A 19,830-nucleotide genomic window follows, 5' to 3' on the forward strand; every position below is an offset into this window, starting at 1 on the left:
AGCTTAAATCGTCTGGTTAAAGTTAATTTTCTTTACTGGTTCAGCCACACTCGCTCAAGCTCGAGCATTGCTCGAGCATTTGTCGATGAAAATCAGCTCGAGCTTTTGTCTTCTTTATATGAACTCTCACAACAGATTATTCCTTCATTTCCTGCGGCTTATCGCTTCGATACAAAGGAGGCTTCTCTTCTATTTTCTACTTGTGAGTTCATGATTATATCTCACTTTGATTTTGCATATATATATGTATAAGTTCCTTCAATAATGCTTGTTTCTTTTTCTTTAGTTACATGGGGAAATTTAATGTTTTTTTCTATTTATTGTTCTCAGTTCGGAAAACTCGTTAGTGTTTTTGATAGGTTTCAGCTAAAAAATTTTGATCTGAGTTCTGTACTCGTGAGTACTACTGAATTACTGATGATTATATCTTGATTTGATTTTGTATACTGTTTTATTTTTAATTACTTAAGCAAAATTTCATTTCTTTTTTCCTTTCGTTAGTTTTATATCTGCTGTTTGAACATTTTTGTTTTGAATTGGGAAAACTAGTTAGTTCTTTTTGATTGTTGTCAATTCAAAGATTTCTTCTGGTATGATTTCTGTCTTAATCAGTGCTATTGAATCACTGATTACTTTGATTTTGTATAGTATCCCTTTTAATTTTACTGACATTTTTAAAGGAGCCTCAGCAACAGTTGGCTTTCTGGTATGGATACGGGGAAGAATAGAAAGGTTAAGATGTTGGAGGTGGAAAATGTGAGGCATGGTGTGAAGATTTTAAAGGATCGAGTCCTAAGACGATTACAAGGCACACGGTCTCTTAGGAGCGTGCTTCTAGAAGCTAATTACTTGCCTGGGCAAATTGAAAAGCTAACGTCAATGGAGTCTCAACTCAAAATTATAAAGGAAATCATCAAAAATATCCCGAGTTTGCCAGAACCAGAGGCTAAGCAGATACTCTCCCAAGTAGAAACGAACTTGGAGGGATGCCAACAACAACTAGACGAGATACGCCAACAATTAGATGAGGTACGCCGACAACAATCAGAGGTATGGCAACTCTTACTATTCTAATTACAAAGTTTGATTTCTTTATATAAATCTCTAATCTAACTCGTTTTTCAGGTCAGTGAAAAAACAAAAAAGCTTCATGGAATCATCATTAATAATGAGGTACGCAGATTTCTTATCATTGATATAAAGCAACTAAACATTTATCATTTGCAAATTACGTTATTATAAGTACAATGTCTGTCATGATGCAATAGACACTTGCTTTTAGACATAGCAAAGAGCTATTTTCAGATCCCGGTTTCTGGTTGTGTCCAACTCTAGTATTTTAAACTTTTTGAAGTTTTCTCAATTTGGAAGAAGCTTAGATGGTACATGCATAATTATATTCAAATATGTGTCGGTGCATTACTCATTTAGGTATGAGTGTCGGGTGTGGGTACATGTCTAACGCGAATAAGCTCAACTTTCAATAAGTTTTTCAAGTATTTCAAGAAACCTCAAAAGGCCTGTCCAAACATATGTCAAACACGAACACTTAAAAGCAAATTGAAGAGCTTGAGCCATTAAAACCTAATATTTTGGAATCTCTCCTATGGCCGTTTGCATTGAAAACAATATTTCTTAGACTTGCCTTTGTTTACATCTTTGAACATGTGCTTACATTGTTCATAAATTACAGGGAGTCAGCACGGAGACACTACGAAAAGAGGTATGTATATGTGTATATATATATGATACTACTCAAATAGAGAAATTACGGAAATGTCTTTTTGTAATTAAAATAAGTAATATTATTTGAGAATATTTTAATTTTTTTACTTCAAAAAAACAACAAAATATATGAATGTGGTTGGATTTGATCCTATGCTATTAGAATAAATAAAATATTAATTTTACCACTAAATTAATAAAAACCAATAATATTTACTCACAAATTAATTTACTTTTTTCCATTTTAATATCTACAAGTATAAATTTAATTATTTCTCAAATCTATAATATGAATTTATAGAATGGTTGTTCAGCAATGAATTTAAAATTTCTTGTTTCTTTTTTTATTTTTCAAGTACATAATCACACATTGAATCTTAGTTGATTTCTACATAATCATATCTTTGAAATTTTGATTTGTTTTCCATATTTGCTGTTTTAGCTTAATTCTGTAGTGCCACTGCCATATATGAAAGCAGTTGCTGCAACTTATGATCATGCACGTTTGCTATCTCGTGAAGCATCACCATCTACTTTTAGTGATTTCAATTTCCAAATTTTTGAGAACAACGAAGGTCTCAATGGCATACCACTGGGGAAAACTATTACCAATGGAACCCTTCAACAGGGTGGGAGTGAGGCGTCTGAAGCACAATACAACAAGAACGCGCCACCATTGTTGCACGGTGATGGGGAGATGGGGAAAGGTACTGAAATTAATAATGTTTTCTTCCTATTCATCAACACTGAAGTGGTTTGCTGATTCAGGAGAAGTTGCAGCGTAATGTTTATAAATTCTCATATGTAACTGCTATGCTGAGTGTTAATAGCATGCTTGGATACCTTCTAAAATTTTGTTATGGGGCATTCTTAATTGTTGTACTGGTTGCTTAAATTATTTTCTGAAATTCAGTTTTTGAAGGTTAGACATAGAGCAGCTCTCTTATACAGCTTCTCACCCTTTATCTCTATTAAGAAAATCAATAGTTTGTTTCTCTCCTTATCTCCCTGCTTAAATCACATTTTCCTTCGGCTCTCGGCTAGCTTGTTTTAGATTCTCACACTTGCTTGCTTGTCATTAGGAAAAACTTAGATTGTTTTAGATTCAGAAATTTGATTTGAGTTAACATTTTCAGAGCCGTTCAAGATGGTGGAACCGATTTGGGCTTCTCACCCCAAGGATGAGAAAATCATTATGATACCTACACCTGGCGTGCTAAATAGTGCTATTGGACAACCGTTACCGCCCGATGATATACAAGTGAATTGCTCGAGCTCGATGTTGACCAGAGGAAAGAAAAGAAAGCAGAAAGCTAAAGGAAAAGGAATCAAGAAACAGTGCCCGCCCCAGGTAACCTTGATATGTTCAATTATTTTTCTAAATTTTTCATATATTTCGAGAAACGTCAAATGCTCATATTCTAAACCAATGTTCAAACATGTATCGAACACTAATGCTTCAAGCAAAATAAAGTGTTCAAGTGACATAGATTTCAGCAGCAAATGCTCGTCACAATAGGGGTTTCTACACACTAGTATAAATTTAATTATTTCTCAAATCCATAATTTGAATTTATTTCATGTTTTTTTTTTCGAAGTACATAATCACACATTGAATCTCAGTTGATTTCTATATAATCATATACACAACAATTTCATGACAATTAATGTAGTAAATGGAATTTGAAATTTTGACTTGTTTTCCATGTTTGTTGTTTTAGTTTTATTCTGCAGTGCTAAGTACGCAAGCTGCTGGTTTTTCAACTTTTGGTGATATGGATATACCATGGGAGAACACTATTACCAGTGGAATGCTTCAACAGGGAGGGAGTGAGGCGTCTGAAGCACAATACAACACGAACACACCACTATTGTCACACAGTGATAACCAGATGAACTTAATTGTCAGTGGAAGCAACAAAAGAGATGGGGTTTCAGAAGCTGGAATACAAGGTACTGAAATGAATGATGTTACTATTCTTGTTGATCAAGACCACATAAGTTTGCCAGATAGGGAGATGTCGAAGTGTAATTATAGTTCCTGGCTATCCAGTCTTAACAAAGACAACAACAGTGTGGAAGTTGCACACTTCCATGGCTTACAAGAAGCATTGGACAAAACTTGCTGTGGGAAAACACCAGACTACCTCAAACATATCGCGACCCAAATCGAAGCAGATCGTGGAAAGGCTACTAAGTTTGGCCATAAAAATATTGAAATTCTGGTTTGTGCCGCAATCAAAGAGATGAAAGACTGGCTTACAAATAAGGATTCCGGCTGTAACCAGTTGAAAAAGTGGGCTGCGACGCTCAATATGGGTAAGGAACAAGATTTTGAAGTGAAATTTGCTGATGACATGTTGAATAAGATTTGTCTTGCCTGTTATGCTTACTCAATGATTTATGGGGAGGATGGTTCAGCTCATAACGTTGCGAGTGGAAGGGTGTGATGCTCATATGGTATTTGGTATTTAAATTCAGTGAATGGTTTGGGTATTTCAACTCGGTGAATTTGTATGGTTATTTTTCTATATTTGGTTTTGGTCTTTGAACTCAGTAAATCATTTTAGTATTTGGTATTTGAACTCATATGTTTTGGTATTTGGTATTTTGAACTCAGTTAAAGAACTTGGGGTTTTTATGGTTATATTTCTATAATTGGCTTTATTATAAGAACTCAGTGAATGGTTTCGGTATTCGAATTGAGTGAGTTTGTATTGTGTCTGGAATGTTGTCTTTTTTATGAGTTTTAATGAATTAGTATGTTTTATATTTGTGTTATTTGCTTTATCTGGTTTAGGTTAGAAATTTTGAATGGTAGGTTATAAAATTTATCATTTCCAAGTATTGATAGCATGTTTGATCTTGGATTGTAACATCTGCGTTCTGGCTTTGGTGCTCGTCACCTCCACGGTGGGTAAATTTTTTGTCACATAATTTATGATGCAGCTGAAGTGTTCAACAAAATAACAGAAATTTTAAGTATAGAGAGTACGATTTCTAGAATTTCATTCAAAATGCAATTCATGGTATTTGCATTACATAATCTGGAGAGGACGATTTATAGACTTTTGGTGTAATTGATAGCTCTAAAATATAGCTAATTCTCCACATATGCACTAACAATTTCTTTCCTCAGCTCATTAGATTTTTCTGTCAATTAACCCCGTGGCTCAGTTCCAATTTCTCAGCTAATTTCCTAGTTTCAACCCACTCCTAAACTTCTATTGCTATTTGGGGTAAATGCAGATCGGTAATCTTTACTCGAAAAATGAATAAGAAGCTTGGATTGCTCTGTCTGAGGTCTTTTGCATTTGTCATTTTGATCAATTCAGTTGTGGTTAGTTTCCATATTGATTGTGATGTTGCCTCTAAGAGTTTTTATTTATTTATTCCAGTTATTTTGCCCATTTCTTTTTAGTTTCACTGCCTTTTTAAGGATGGCTCACACATATTCCAACATTCTTGGATTTCTTTGGCAATGTATCTCAAAATTGGTTTATATACGTCAATATAAGATAAAATTTAAGATTTATTCATTATATTATGCTTGAATTTAAGATTTACTCTTCGTACTTTATTTATTTTTACATAATTTGTTACCTCAATGTTTATAATTTCAACAATTATTTATATAAAAAGAAGGTACTAAGTGATTCTATCATCACACCTGTCTTTTTCTTCTTCCTCTTTCCTTATAAGTTAACGGTAAAATTTTAATATTGATCCCTCTACTTTGCTAAAGTTTAAGATGTAATATATATTTTAGTTTGACAAGATTTAGTCATCTATTTTATCAATCACATTAGTTGGTTTAAATAATTAACTTCCTTAACTATTCTGATTAAAATGTTGTGAATTTTTATTAAGAACACCTTTCCAACACATACAAATATATATATATTTCGTTACGATAAGTACAACTTTCTAATACAAAAAAAAATTTCAGTATGAAAGTTTGGAATGAGTATTTTTAGGAGCATCAAATAGTTGTCGGGACACTTAGGCTTGAGTATTGTACTGCAAAAATGACATTTTTATCGAAATAATCAACTATTTGAACTAACTAAAAACTAGAATAATCAAATTGTGTCAAATAAAATATAAATTCTAAATTCTAAATTTAAACATGGTAGAAGGATCATAATCATAATTTCACTTAAAACAATCATGAATAAAAAAGTTTAAATTTTATAAAAATATTTTTAACTAAAATAAAAAAATTACAATCATAATTATTTTAATACATAATACAAATTTTATAAACATTTAATTAATAATTAAATTATAATTATAATTTTGAAGCCCAGCGGTAAATGTAAAGAGTAACATAATTTGATTGTTTTTATCACATTTAAAATAATAAATTCCATCGGACAAGTCTAAGTCTTCAATAAATTCAAAACATAAATAATTTGCAGGTTGAAATATTTGAGGGTCCTGGCACGAAAATTTATGATTTTGACAAATGGGTGGTGATAAAATAATACATGTGTAATTAAAATATGTATATATTTGTAGTGTATAGATTTAATTTGCTTATTAATTAAGTATAAGATATTTATTATTTATTATTAGTTATTATTAAATTAAAAGATATTTAATAATAAATTATGATTTTGCCAAGTGTATGGTAAACATAAGATACAAGTGTATCACATTTATTTACTTGGAAATTAAGTAAAAGATAATTATTAATTAAATAATTATATTATGAGATTTTTTATTTGATAAACAAATTAAGTAGTGACAATTGTATGAGATGGAGTACAAATGTGAATATATGATTAAATATTTAATATATGAAATAGAAAAGAAATAAGAATGAAATAGAAAGCTTAAAACGAAACAGAGAAGGAAAGAAGGAAAGAAAGAAAAGGAAAATTGGGGTTTTGAAGTTTCAAGCTTAATTTGGTAAGTCAAATTAGTCTCTTTTCTTATAAATTTGATATTTTTGGAATCCTAGAGTGAAACACTCTTAGATTTAAGTTGAAATTTTGAAAGTTAATAGAAAAAGAATAAAAAGAAAAAGAAACAAAAGAAGAATAGAAAAGAAACAGAGAACAAAACGAAAACAGGGGAACAAAAAGGGAAAGAAAAGAAAAGGGGAAAATTGGGATTTTAAAGCTTCAAGTTTAATTGGTAAGCTAAATTTAGCCATTTTCTCTTAATTTTGATGTTTTAGAAGCTTTAAAACAAAGTTTTGTTGAAATTAAGTGGAGGTTATGGAAGTTCATAGGTTTTTGAACATGATTCATGTTGAAAAAGTTGTTAAATTAGGGGTTTAATTGATAGAAATTTTAGTTAGAATTAATTAAAGGATCAAATTATAAAGTGAGCTATAAGTTTTACATAGTTGAGATTAAGTTATAAGAAGCCTTAAATTAGGGATTAATTATGAATATTGAATAGTTGAGTTAAATATGGGAAGAAATTAAGTAGAAAAGAAGTATGAATTAAGCTAGAAAAGTAAGTAGGTTTAGTTAGAATTAAATTGGGAATAAGTAGGAATTGAATAAAATTTAATTATTATTATTTTTATAATTTAATGTTGTAATTAATAGTGAAATTAGTTATTATTTTCGTAGCTAACAAGGAAAACGAGGCATCGGCATCCAAAGGAAAAGAAAAGATCGTTGAGGAGTAAACGTGTATTCCGGGTTTGTATTACTCTAACTTAAACTATTTACTAAATGCTATATTGAAATAGTAATCATGGGACATTCAAAGTAAGGTAAGTAATAACATTTGAAATTAAGTAAGAATATGTGTGAATATTGAATTATATGTGAATTGAAATAATAGATGTTTTGATTTGATTGAATATTTGAAATTGTTGTGGAAATGAATTCGAAATTGGAAAAGTAAAATAATACCCTATTAACTTATCAGACTAGATTAGATACAAATGGCATGCCATAGGATTTGTAATATGATGAGGAGATTTGTAACTCGGCAGAGAAGATGATTCTGTTATTATATGCTTCGGTTTATCCGAAGAGGCATCTAATGCCTTATTGGTGTGTTTGGGAGGATATGGTATACTAGTGTGTTAAGGAGGATTTATACTATTCCGAATGTGTTAGGTTAGATATTCTGGTGCGTTTGGGTGGAATCCATGTATCTGTCAGGGTCCGAGCCTTATTAATAGGGTAAATAATTGAAATAAAAATTTGAAAATGAGATTGATTGATTTGGAACTATTAAAAAGTACGAGAAAGAATGTATGAATTAAATTATGAATTGAATTACTATAAAAATAAAAATAAAAAATTTCAGAATACTCGAACAAATTTCGTTCTACTTTTAATACATGGTGTGGGCTTCGAGAGTCCATTATAGGGATTTAATTATTAAATTATACTAAGAATGTTATTTTAATTGTGAATTATTCGTAAGTTGTCTGATAGGTCCGGTAATACTTCGTAACCCTATTTCGGTGACGGTTTAAGGTTAGGGGTGTTACAATTGTTGGTATCAGAGCTAACAGGTTTAATCGATTCTCGGGCTAAATCGAGCTCAAAAATAAGTCTAGTAGTACATGTTACTGTTGAGTTAAAAGTGAGTTGGGAATTTTGGATGCTGATCTATTTATTTGTTTTTGTTTTATAGATTAAAGATGTCTGATGAAAGAGTAAATGATATAGATGAAGAAATGTATACCTGAGGAGAATAATTTTACGGGTTAGATGAAACAGAGTCGATAACACCTAGTGTAAATCCTAGAAGAAATCAACCTTTAAATGAATAAAGAGATAGAGATAACTCACACTTGTTAAGAATTATTGCCGATCTCTACAAAGAGTAGCGGGGATTGTTCATGCTACAACTTCTGTACCAACTCAAAGACGGGCCTCGATAAAAGAGCTAAGAAAATATGGTTCTATAGAATTTATGGGTCTGATAGGAGTTGATCCATCTACAACAGAAAATTGGATAGAATCAACTAAACGAGTTCTGCAGCAATTAGAATGTACCCCCAGGAATGCTTAATCTGTGCCATTTCATTACTTCAGGGTGAGGCTTATCTGTGGTGGGAATTTGTAATCTGACATTTTCCAGCAGAACAGGTAACATGGGAATTATTTCAGAAGGAATTTCAGAAGAAGTATGTTGGAGAGCTATATATTGAAGATTTTAAAGCAGGAATTTCTAATGTTGAAGCAAGGTAACCTATCAGTAATGGATTATGAAAGAGAATTTTCTTGATTGAGCCGATATGCTACTGAGTTCATTCCAACAGAAGCCGATAGCTGTAAGAGATTTTTACGAGGATTGAGAGATGAAATCAGAGTACAGCTGGTGTCACAGCGAATTACAGAATTTGTAGATTTGGTTGAAAGAGCAAAAATGGTAGAACAAGTTTTGGGGCTAGACAAAAAGCCTGAAATGATTAAATCGAATAGGAAATGAGCTGGAATTGCTAGTTCTAATTCTTTACCAAAAAGATTGAGAGAATTCAGAGGCAATTGGAGGTCAAGTTTCAGATCGGATCTGGGTGATAAAAATCGGGGTAAACAGACTACTGTTTCTACAGGTAGTGTAAAGGGACCTTTACGAAATATTGATATCCCCGACTGTGAGCACTATGGAAAGAAGCACTTTGGCAAATGTTTAAAGATAACTCGACGGTGTTTTCAATGCGGGTCCACAGATCATTTCATCTGAGATTGTCCAAAAAGTGAATGTGCTATACCTACATCATCTCAGATATCAATGCCTACTACTAGAGGCAGAGGGTTAGGTAGAGGTAGTTCGGTATCCAGAGGTGAAGGTGTTCTTAGAAGTAGTAACATAGTTACACAACAGTCAGAGGCAAGAGCACCAGCCAGGGCCTATGTAGTTCGGACTCGGGAGGAAGGTGATGCCCACGATGTTGTGACAGGTATATTTTTATTGCATTCTGAGCCCGTTTATGCTTTAATTGATCCAGGGTCGTCACGTTCATATATTAATTCAAAACTAGTTGAGTCTAAAAAGTTGAAATCTGAAATATCTAAAGTTTTAAATGTCTACGAGGCAACGGATACCGATTCATATATTACTCAAATCTAAAAAGTTAAAATTCGTTGCCTCGTATACAATCAAATAAATCATCTATACGAGGCAACGAATATCGGTTCTTAATCGTTACTTTGTTCAACTATCGGTAATCAATACAAAGTCGCATTGATCCGTCTTTCTTTTTAACAAATAACACTGAAGCTCTCGGTAATCCCACAGTTTGTCCCAAAGGGTTAGACACTTTTATTAAAACTCTAGATATTTCAGATTTCAACTTTTCCGACTCAACCAGTTTTCAATTAATATGTGAATGTGACGACCCTAGATCAATTAAAGCATAAACAGGCTCAGAATGCAATAAAAATATACCAGTCACAACATTGTGGGCATCACCTTCCTCCCGAGTCCGAACTACATAGGCCCTGGCTGGTGCTCTTGCCTCTGACTGTTGTGTAACTATGTCACTACTCCTACGAACACCTCTACCTCTACCTGACCCTCTGCCTCTACTAGTAGGCACTGATATCTGAAATGATGTAGGTATAGCACATTTACTTTTTGGACAATCTCGGATGAAATGATTTGTGGACCCGCATCGAAAACACCGTCGAGTTATCTTTCAACATTCGCCAAAGTGCTTCTTTCAACAGTGTTCACAGTCAGGGATATCAATATTTTGTGAAGGTCCATTTACACTACCGGTAAAAACAGTAGTCTATTTACCCCGATTTTTATCACCCAGATCCGATCTGAAACTTGACCTCCAACTACCTCTGAATTCTCTGAATCTCTTTGGTAAAGAATTAGAACTAGCAATTCCAGCTCGTTTCCTATTTGATTTAATTATTTCAGGCTTTTTGTCTAGCCCCAAAACTTGTTCTACCATTTTTGCTCTTTCAACCAAATCTACAAATTCTGTAATTCGCTGTGACACCAACTGTACTCTGATTTCATCTCTCAATCCTCGTAAAAATCTCTTACAGCTATCGGCTTCTGTTGGAATGAACTCAGTAGCATATCGGCTCAATCAAGAAAATTCTCTTTCATAATCCATTACTGATAGGTTACCTTGCTTCAACATTAGAAATTCCTGCTCTAAAATCTTCAATATATAGCTCTCCAACATACTTCTTCTGAAATTCCTTCTGAAATAATTCCCATGTTACCTGTTCTGCTGGAAAATGTCAGATTACAAATTCCCACCACAGATAAGCCTCACATTGAAGTAATGAAATGGCACAGATTAAGCATTCCTAGGGGTACATTCTAATTGCTGCAGAACTCGTTTAGTTGATTCTATCCAATTCTCTGCTATAGATGGATCAACTCCTATCAGACACATAAATTCTGTAGCACCATATTTTCTTAGCTCTTTTATCGGGGCCCATCTTTGAGTTGGTACAGAAGTTGTAGCATGAACAATCCCCGCTACTCTTTGTAGAGATCGGCAATAATTCTTAACAAGTGTGAGTTATCTCTATCTCTTTATTCATGTAAAGGTTGATTTCTTCTAGGATTTACACTAGGTGTTATCGACTCTGTTTCATCTAACCCGTAAAATTCTTCTCCTCTGGTATACATTTCTTCATCTATATCATTTACTCTTTCATCAGACATCTTTAATCTATAAAACAAAAACAAATAAATAGATCAGCATCCAAAATTCCTAACTCACTTTTAACTCAACAGTGACATGTACTACTAGACTTATTTTCGAGCTCGATTTAGCCCGAGAATCGACTAAACCTGCTAGCTCTGATACCAACAATTGTAACACCCCCTAACCTTAAACCGTCACTGAAATAGGGTTACGAGGTATTACCGGACCTATCAGACAACTTACGAATAATTAACAATTAAAATAACATTCTTAGTATAATTTAATAATTAAATCCCTATAATGGACTCTCGAAGCCCACACCATGTATTAAAAGTAGAACGAAATTTGTTCGAGTATTCTGAAATTTTTTATTTTTATTTTTATAGTAATTCAATTCATAATTTAATTCATACATTATTTCTCGTACTTTTCAATAGTGCCAAATCAATCAATCTCATTTTCAAATTTTCATTTCAATTATTTACCCTATTAACAAGGCTCGGACCCTGACAGATACATGGATTCCACCCAAACGCACCAGAATATCCAACCTAACACACTCGGAATAGTATAAATCCTCCTTAACACACCAATATATCATATCCTCCCAAACACACCAATAAGGCATTAGATGCCTCTTCGGATAAACCGAAGCATATAATAACAGAATCATCTTCTCGGCCGAGCTACAAATCTCCTCATCATATTACAAATCCTATGGCATGCCATTTGTATCTAATCTAGTCTGATAAGTTAATAGGGTATTATTTTACTTTTCCAATTTCGAATTCATTTCCACAACAATTTCAAATATTCAATCAAATCAAAACATCTATTATTTCAATTCACATATAATTCAATATTCACACATATTCTTACTTAATTTCAAATGTTATTACTTACCTTACTTTGAATGTCCCATGATTATTATTTCAATATAGCATTTAGTAAATAGTTTAAGTTATAGTAATACAAACCCAGAATACACGTTTACTCCTCAACGATATTTTCTTTTCCTTTGGATGCCGATGCCTTGTTTTCCTTGTTAGCTACGAAAATAATAACTAATTTCACTATTAATTACAACATTAAATTATAAAAATAATAATAATAATTAAATTTTATTCAATTCCTACTTATTCCCAATTTAATTCTAACTAAACCTCCTTACTTTTCTAGCTTAATTCATACTTCTTTTCTACTTAATTTCTTCCCTTATTTAACTCAACTATTCAATATTCATAATTAATCCCTAATTTAAGACTTCTTATAACTTAATCCCAACTATGTAAAACTTATAGCTCACTTTACAATTTGATCCTTTAACCAATTCTAACTAAAATTTCTATCAATTAAACCCCTAATTTAACAACTTTTTCAACATGAATCATGTTCAAAAACCTATGAACTTCCATATCCTCCACTTAATTTCAACAAAACTTTATTTTAAAGCTTCTAAAATATCAAAATTAAGAGAAAATAGCTAAATTTAGCTTACCAATTAAACTTGAAGCTTTAAAATCCAAATTTTCCCCTTTTCTTTTCTTTCCCTTTTTCTTCCCCTGTTTTCGTTTTGTTCTCTGTTTCTTTTCTGTTCTTCTTTTGTTTCTTTTTCTTTTTATTATTTTTCTATTAACTTTCAAAATTTCAACTTAAATCTAAGAGTATTTCACTCTAGGATTCCAAAAACATTAAATTTATAAGAAAAGAGACTAATTTGACTTACCAAATTAAGCTTGAAACTTCAAAACCCCAATTTCCCTTTTCTTTCTTTCCTTTTTTCCTTCTCTGTTTCGTTTTAATCTTTCTGTTTCTTTCTTATTTCTTTTCTATTTCATATATATATATTATTCTAAATATCTATTAAATATTTAATCATATATTCACATTTGTACTCCATCAATGCCATACAATTGTCACTACTTAATTTGTTTATCAAATAAAAAATCTCATAATATAATTATTTAATTAATAATTATCTTTTACTTAATTTCCAAGTAAATAAATATAATACACTTGTATCTTATGTTTACCATACACTTGGGCAAAATCATAATTTATTATTAAATATCTTTTAATTTAATAATAACTAATAATAAATAATAAATATCTTATACTTAATTAATAAGCAAATTAAATCTATAAACTACAAATATATACATATTTTAATTACACATGCATTATTTTATCACCATCCATTTGTCAAAATCATAACTTATTTATCATATAAAAATCTTATAATATAGTTATTTTGAATTAATTTAATATAATTTATAACTTAACAAAAATATTAGATTTTGGTTTTAATGTTTGCTGCCTCATATTCCAAATATGGCTTAATTGCCATTTTGATCCTTTATACTTCCTTTTAATCTATAGTTAAACTTTTACCCTTTACTCTATTTAATCTTTTTTCTTAATTATTCTTAAATAGACTAAATTCACCTAATTAATACCTAATTAAGCACCCGACTGAACTCATAATTATTTCTAATAATTATTTATGACTCAGTTTACTAAGATGGAGGTCCGATAATGTACTTTTTCGGCGCCCACAGATTTTAGGTCGTTACATTTGGCCGTCCAAGAATGAGAAAGAAATTGATTTAATCTTTTAAAAGTTATAAAGATATAAGTTATTAAAATTGTGAAATTTCACTTTTACCATCACAAAAAAAAAAACACAACTTTATTTCGACATCCCTCAAAAAATTTTCTGACTCCGCCCCTGATTGCAGTTCAATTTAAAAGAAATAATTTCAGTTATAAAACCATAAAAACTTTAAAAATATTAACTTTATTTCAATATGATATTATTTAATTCTTGTTATCAGTAGAAGAATTAACTTTAATCTATTTAATAATAAAGAGAATAATTCAATAAATCTTTACAATGTACATTTACCATAATTTGCATCATCCATTTTCATATATAAAATGAAATTAATAATAAATTATTAAAGTCAAAGAAGTTTAGTTTAATTTAATTGATTCAAAGGAACAATAAAGGCATTACTTAGTGGGAATTCCAACATTAATTGCCACCGTTGCATACACTACACGTTGACGGTGTTATAATAAAGTCTACTTTTTTATTTAAATAATTAAATGAAATGCACCTTTATTTATTTATTATTTATTGTACATATTTATTTAAAGAAGGGGAGCCTAAATTTTGCTTTTGGTAGGCACTTACTTGCCTAATTGTGACCAAATTAAAAGCAAAAGAGGATTTTCCATTGAGATTTTTTTAAATTTGTATATTTGTGATGTAGTTGTACATTATGATTATGTATTAATATATTAAATATTTATATTATATTAATATATATTTAACCTAAAATTTAAAAAAAATCAAAATTTAATGGTTGAATTATATTTTAAGTATCTGAAAATGCAATAATTTTTTTTATTAAACTAAAGCAAAATAAATAAATGTGGGTCAGCATTTCAAGAAAATCTATGCAGACTTGTGTCCTTAGGGAAAAATAAAAGTTCGCGTGTTGATATGATGGTGAGGGTGTTTATCGCCCTAAGTTGGCTTAAGTTTAAGTCGTGCTAGTTGTATTGATGTTAAGGTTTTGCCCTTCTTTTATAATTCATCAAAAAATGTTTAGAGAAAAGTATTAGCTAAAACTTATTCATGCAAAAAAAAAAATGGAACTACTTTGTCTATTTTATAAGTAGAGGGGGTAAAATACAATCTAACTTCTAATAGAGGGACATATATAGGGCCAAAATTTTTTTTTCAAGTGAAAAAATTTGTATAAATTTCTAATTATAAACTATTTGTTAGTTGTTTTTTTAGTAGTTTTCATGTCTGTTTTACGTAAGTGTCACGGGGCTAAATCTTTCGTCTCGCGATCTGTGTGGTCTTAAGCGATCCGTTCGTTCAAACTCACCTAAGTTAGCTTTTACTCAAGTGAGGATCCCTTAATAACTCCTCCAATACACCAATTTGTAGAGCGGAAACGATTTATGCCAAAAGTAGCTTACAAAGAAAAACAGAAAGAGCGCACACAAGGTGTGTGCATTCTTTCTTTGGCTTTATGTTGTTATTTTTTGCTTCTTTTGGCATAATCGCTTCCGCTGTACAGATTGGTGCCTTAAAGAATTTTAAAGGAATCCTCACTTTTGGGAGTAAAAGCTGACTTAGGTGAGTTTAGAGCTAACGGATCACCTAAGGCTGCACGAATCGCAAGACAAAATATCTATCCCTGTGACATAAGGATGAAGATAAAAGACTTGAGTAGCCTTGCTTTCGAAAAAAGGGTAAATTATTCATTTAACCCCTTTAGATTTTATGAAATTATATAAGTTAATTAGTGATAAAATTACGTTTTCTCCCGTCAAATTATGATTCATCTCTCATGCTTAAAAGTAATTTGTATTTAATTATAAATTAGAAAACCAATTATTCGATTTTTTTAAGAGTTAGTATGGAAAATAAATGTTGCAAAAATATTAAATACATGTAAATGCCAAAATCCTAAATTTCTACCACTCTTTGCTCTTTATTGTCTTGCACCAACCAGACAATTTCTTCTTTTAAACGACAAAAATAATCTTCCACATATATTATTTCAATATATATAGTGGCCAATATATATTGTTATTTTGCTAAGAATTCTTATAAAATTCAGATTCTACTTCACATGAATTTATTTTTATGATCATGGAACAATATCTTTTATAACCTAAAAATATTTAGTACATCATGTGAAAAATATATATTAAAAAAACAATAATTTTATTCTAAAAAAACTTGGTATGTTTACATTTTTTTATTTCTAAAAAATGGCTGTGTTTAGGGGCTGATTTTTTTTAGATAAGTTTTGAAAATATTGTTTATTGAGTAGATGATCGAACCCTCAATAATGGTTTATATTTCTTTGAGTCGAGCTTAAGTTTTTGGTTTCTTACTTTGATGAGAATTCGAGACAGTGTTTATAGAGTAAGAACACTTCATCGGGCCAAAACTACTTACCAAGGGGACAAACATGTCGTGTGTCTGATGGGTTTCAGACCCTCGACTTATAACATATAGGTCATTGTCAGGGAGAGGTGGTATCACTTGATCTAAGAATGGTCTAATTTGATGAATCACTTTCACCTTGTGAACCTCACCTCAGGCTCATGCTTTCATCGGCTTTAGGAGACAAAACCCTAACTCAATTTAGGAACAATATTGATCATTATCAGGGGTTCGTACGACCAAAGATAAGACAAAGGCCCAAATGCTAGATTTTTCATTTAATCCCTTAATTTTTTATGAAGTTACATGATATACTTATAAAATCACACTTTAATCCCTTTAATAATTTACAATTCATCTTTAACCCTCTAAAATAATTTTTTGACTTCGTCCCTGAGACTACCTACCTGACAGACAATATTTTCAAGACAAATATTAAATATAAATTATAAATATTTGAAAAATAAATAATGTACTTAACAATCCCTATAAACAGAAGAATCTGCTTCACATAAACATATTAGGTTCGTAATCATGGAACTAATATCACGATTAACATTACCACGTTGGATTATTGAATAACCTTCAACTGAGTCAGAACTCAACCCACTGAGTGAACCCGCTTCTTGAAATGACTCGGTCAATGTTGTCAACTCTACATTCTTCATTATATAGCCATTGCCGACGAGTTGACTGAAAATTCCCGACTCAGATACCGAGTTCTTATTCTTATGCTGCCGTATTGTAGCTCTAACAACCTGAGTCAACATTGCATTGGCTAACCTCCGAGTTCCCCTAACTCCACCCATCAAAATCGCCGAGTTAACCCGACAATGAGACTGAGTTTTCTCCGAGTTACTTTTACTGTTGTTGCTGCAGCTGCTAAATAAATAAATGGACTCGGAACTCCGACTCCTAACACGGCCGAGCGGATCACTGAGTAACAGTAAACTCTTAACATCTAATAACATTACATAATTGAAATTTCGCCTTAATTTTCCTAATAACATTGGATAACAAGCCCATCTTCTTAAACTCAGTGGAATATAATCCAAAAACCCACCCAACGAGTTCTCAGGATCCAACTCATTCACATCAAACCCCACAACTGAGCCATAAATCAACCGAATTGACTCACTTTCATCTTCATTTGAACTACTATAATTCCCTCTCCCCTTCTTTCCCCAAATCGGTTCTCCCATATCTTTCTTCCCAGATTTCCAAAACTGGGTCGAGTTGAAACGAAAGGCTGAGTCACGGGAACTCGTAGTATTCAACTCGTTGTAATATCGAACGAGTTTCGAGAATGACTCGTTCTCTTCATGAATCAAAAAGCTGAATCTAGAAGATAATAAAGAAGACCCAAAAAGGAAAACAATGTCAGCTCTTGAAGTGATACCGGATCTATGTAAGACTCGTAAGAAAAGCTTGAGTTCATCTTCGGCTATATCTTCAACAACATGGCAAATGATAAGCTGGTCCATGGCGGTTGTTCCACGTCTATACAAAGTACCCATCCCATGTAAAGCGAACGAAGAAGAAGACGAAACGACATTGGGTTTTTTCTTGAGTACATGCAGAGGTTTAAAACCCCAAATAGAAGAAGAGGAAGGTTCAAGAGTTGAGAGAGTGAAGAAGAGAAGAGTGAGGGAAACTAAAAGAGCGCACATGGAAATGGTGAATCGAGCTTTGGTGAAAAGGAGATTGGGATTTGTTCTTTTAATGAATCTTGATGATGATGTTTTATTATTGGTGGTGGTATTATTAATGGAGTTGCCGATGATTTTGTTGTGGATGGCTTCGGGAAAGAAGACGAGAAGAAAACCCATTGCCTTGTTTTCTTTGTTTCTTCCGTTGACGGTGTTCGTGGAGGCAGCTCCGGCGGAACACATGGCTGTTTCTTCCCCCCTTGACCCTTCCTTTTTTTAAGAGTCTGCTTTTTTAGGTCTGTGCTCACGAAGGATGTTTCATCACTTTTTGTTGAAGGGGAACGCTGTGCTTCTATTTAATTGTCTTACAAACTATTTAGGGTAATTTGTACTTATAGTCCCCAATATATTGTAAACAGTGAAATGTGACCTTTGGGTGAATAAGGCCGAGGCTGAGCAACGATTAGAAAAAATTATTGGAATTGTACTTCACTTGACCTGTGTACACCTCTAATAACAAGTCATAATTTCACTTAATTTAGTGGATAATTAAAGGATTAATATATCATTTGGCATTTGAACTTACTTTTAATATTTAATTTGGTATCTACATTTTTTTGGTCTCAATTTAATATTTAAGTTTGGTTTCAATATTCAATTTGATACATAAGTCAAATGGTATAATGTGACCCAATGAATATTTGACACGTGTACTCTAATACTTTAAAATAACGTAGATAATTGGGATAAAAAAAACTTAAGTACTAAATTAAAAATTAAAACCAAACTCAAGTGCTTAACTGAAAAAAATTTAAGTATCAGTTTGAAAAAACACATACCAATTTGAATATTGAAGCGAAACTTAAGCATTAATTTTGGACAGAAAAAATCAAATTACCAAACTAAACACTACAGCCAAAATAAGGTACCAAATCGTATATTAACCCATAATTAAATTTTTCATTGAATATAAAAGGTTAAATTCTACTATTAGTCACTCTACTTTATGGAAATTGTAGATTTAGTCTCTAATATTTAATTTGATTAAATTTAATCCATTTACTTTTCAAATTAGTCAATTTGGTCCCTATACTTTTTCTAGTTTTGAACTTTTAGTCTTGAATAAAAAAGTAATAGTTAAATTTGGTTGGTTAAATTTAATTACTAGTATTGTATTATGCGTAGATTTGTATATTCGGTCCATATTCTCCAATTGGATTATTCTAAGTCCCCATACTTTTTTAATTTTAAAATTTCAGTCTCGATGCAAATAACAGTTGTTAATCTATTAACTAGATTTTTAATGAGTAATATGTGAAAATAATAAATTGACATGGTATTACACATATGATAATACGTTCGATGCATCGAATTTTAGAAATAACAAAACTTGGCCAAATGAATTTAACAACTATCATTTTGCGATGATTGAAAATTTAAAATTTGAAAAGTATAGGAACTAAAATCAACCAAATTAAAGTATAGTGATTAAATTCACAGCTTCTGCAAAGGAAATTAAAGTATATAGATTAAATTCACAACTAAAATTTTGAAAAGTGTAAGGACTAAAAACTAACCAAATTAAATTATATGGATCAAATTCACAACTTTTGCAAAGTGAAAGGATTAGTAATAGATTTTAACAAATTTAAAATGAAATAAACAAAATTTATTTCCATCGGTGGGGATTAAATCCATAACTTTCTCAAAAGTGCAAGGACTAGTAGCATAATTTAATCGATGTAAAATGAAATAAACAAAAAATAATTCCATTGCCGGGAATTGAACCCGGGTCTCCTGGGTGAAAGCCAGATATCCTAACCACTGGACGACAATGGATTTGTTGTTGGATCGTATACATTCAAATTTAATATCAA

At 31.4% G+C, this 19,830-nt stretch overlaps 2 protein-coding genes and 1 non-coding gene across 8 annotated transcripts; 1 reads left to right on the top strand and 2 right to left on the bottom strand.

The window, feature by feature from the left end:
- On the top strand, positions 1–4,497 carry LOC107925935 (uncharacterized). Of its 6 annotated transcripts, none has more exons than XM_041105152.1 (8): positions 9–202; positions 690–1,050; positions 1,126–1,173; positions 1,694–1,723; positions 2,168–2,432; positions 2,862–3,076; positions 3,447–3,678; positions 3,779–4,497. In XM_041105152.1, the coding sequence occupies exons 2-8, from the start codon at positions 709–711 to the stop codon at positions 3,973–3,975; spliced, it is 1,329 nt and encodes a 442-aa protein (XP_040961086.1). In that variant the 5' UTR covers positions 9–202; positions 690–708; the 3' UTR covers positions 3,976–4,497. The 6 variants fall into 6 exon arrangements, with proteins under 6 accessions (XP_016712185.1, XP_040961086.1, XP_040961085.1 ...); XM_016856697.2 differs by having other exon boundaries at positions 10–202; positions 681–1,050; XM_016856696.2 differs by having other exon boundaries at positions 1–202; positions 681–1,029; positions 3,447–4,497.
- A 12,283-nt stretch (positions 4,498–16,780) lies between these two features.
- On the bottom strand, positions 16,781–18,196 carry LOC107925807 (uncharacterized). Its single transcript, XM_016856525.2, has one exon. The coding sequence runs from the start codon at positions 18,194–18,196 to the stop codon at positions 16,781–16,783; it is 1,416 nt and encodes a 471-aa protein (XP_016712014.2).
- Positions 18,197–19,720: 1,524 nt separating this feature from the next.
- On the bottom strand, positions 19,721–19,792 carry TRNAE-UUC (transfer RNA glutamic acid (anticodon UUC)). The gene has a single exon. It is a non-coding gene; the product is annotated as a tRNA-Glu (tRNA).
- Between the last annotated feature and the right edge of the window lie 38 nt (positions 19,793–19,830).

Source organism: Gossypium hirsutum, chromosome D11, assembly GCF_007990345.1.
Source record: "Gossypium hirsutum isolate 1008001.06 chromosome D11, Gossypium_hirsutum_v2.1, whole genome shotgun sequence".
Classification (NCBI taxonomy): domain Eukaryota; kingdom Viridiplantae; phylum Streptophyta; class Magnoliopsida; order Malvales; family Malvaceae; genus Gossypium; species Gossypium hirsutum.

Coding starts and splice junctions, on each gene's coding strand:
- LOC107925935 (XM_016856694.2), top strand. CDS start 709: ATGGATACGGGGAAGAATAGAAAGGTTAAGATGTTGGAGGTGGAAAAT. Junction 1,174..1,693: donor GAATCATCATTAATAATGAG/GTACGCAGATTT, acceptor CATAAATTACAG/GGAGTCAGCACGGAGACACT. Junction 3,077..3,446: donor AGAAACAGTGCCCGCCCCAG/GTAACCTTGATA, acceptor TTGTTGTTTTAG/TTTTATTCTGCAGTGCTAAG.
- LOC107925807 (XM_016856525.2), bottom strand. CDS start 18,196: ATGTGTTCCGCCGGAGCTGCCTCCACGAACACCGTCAACGGAAGAAAC.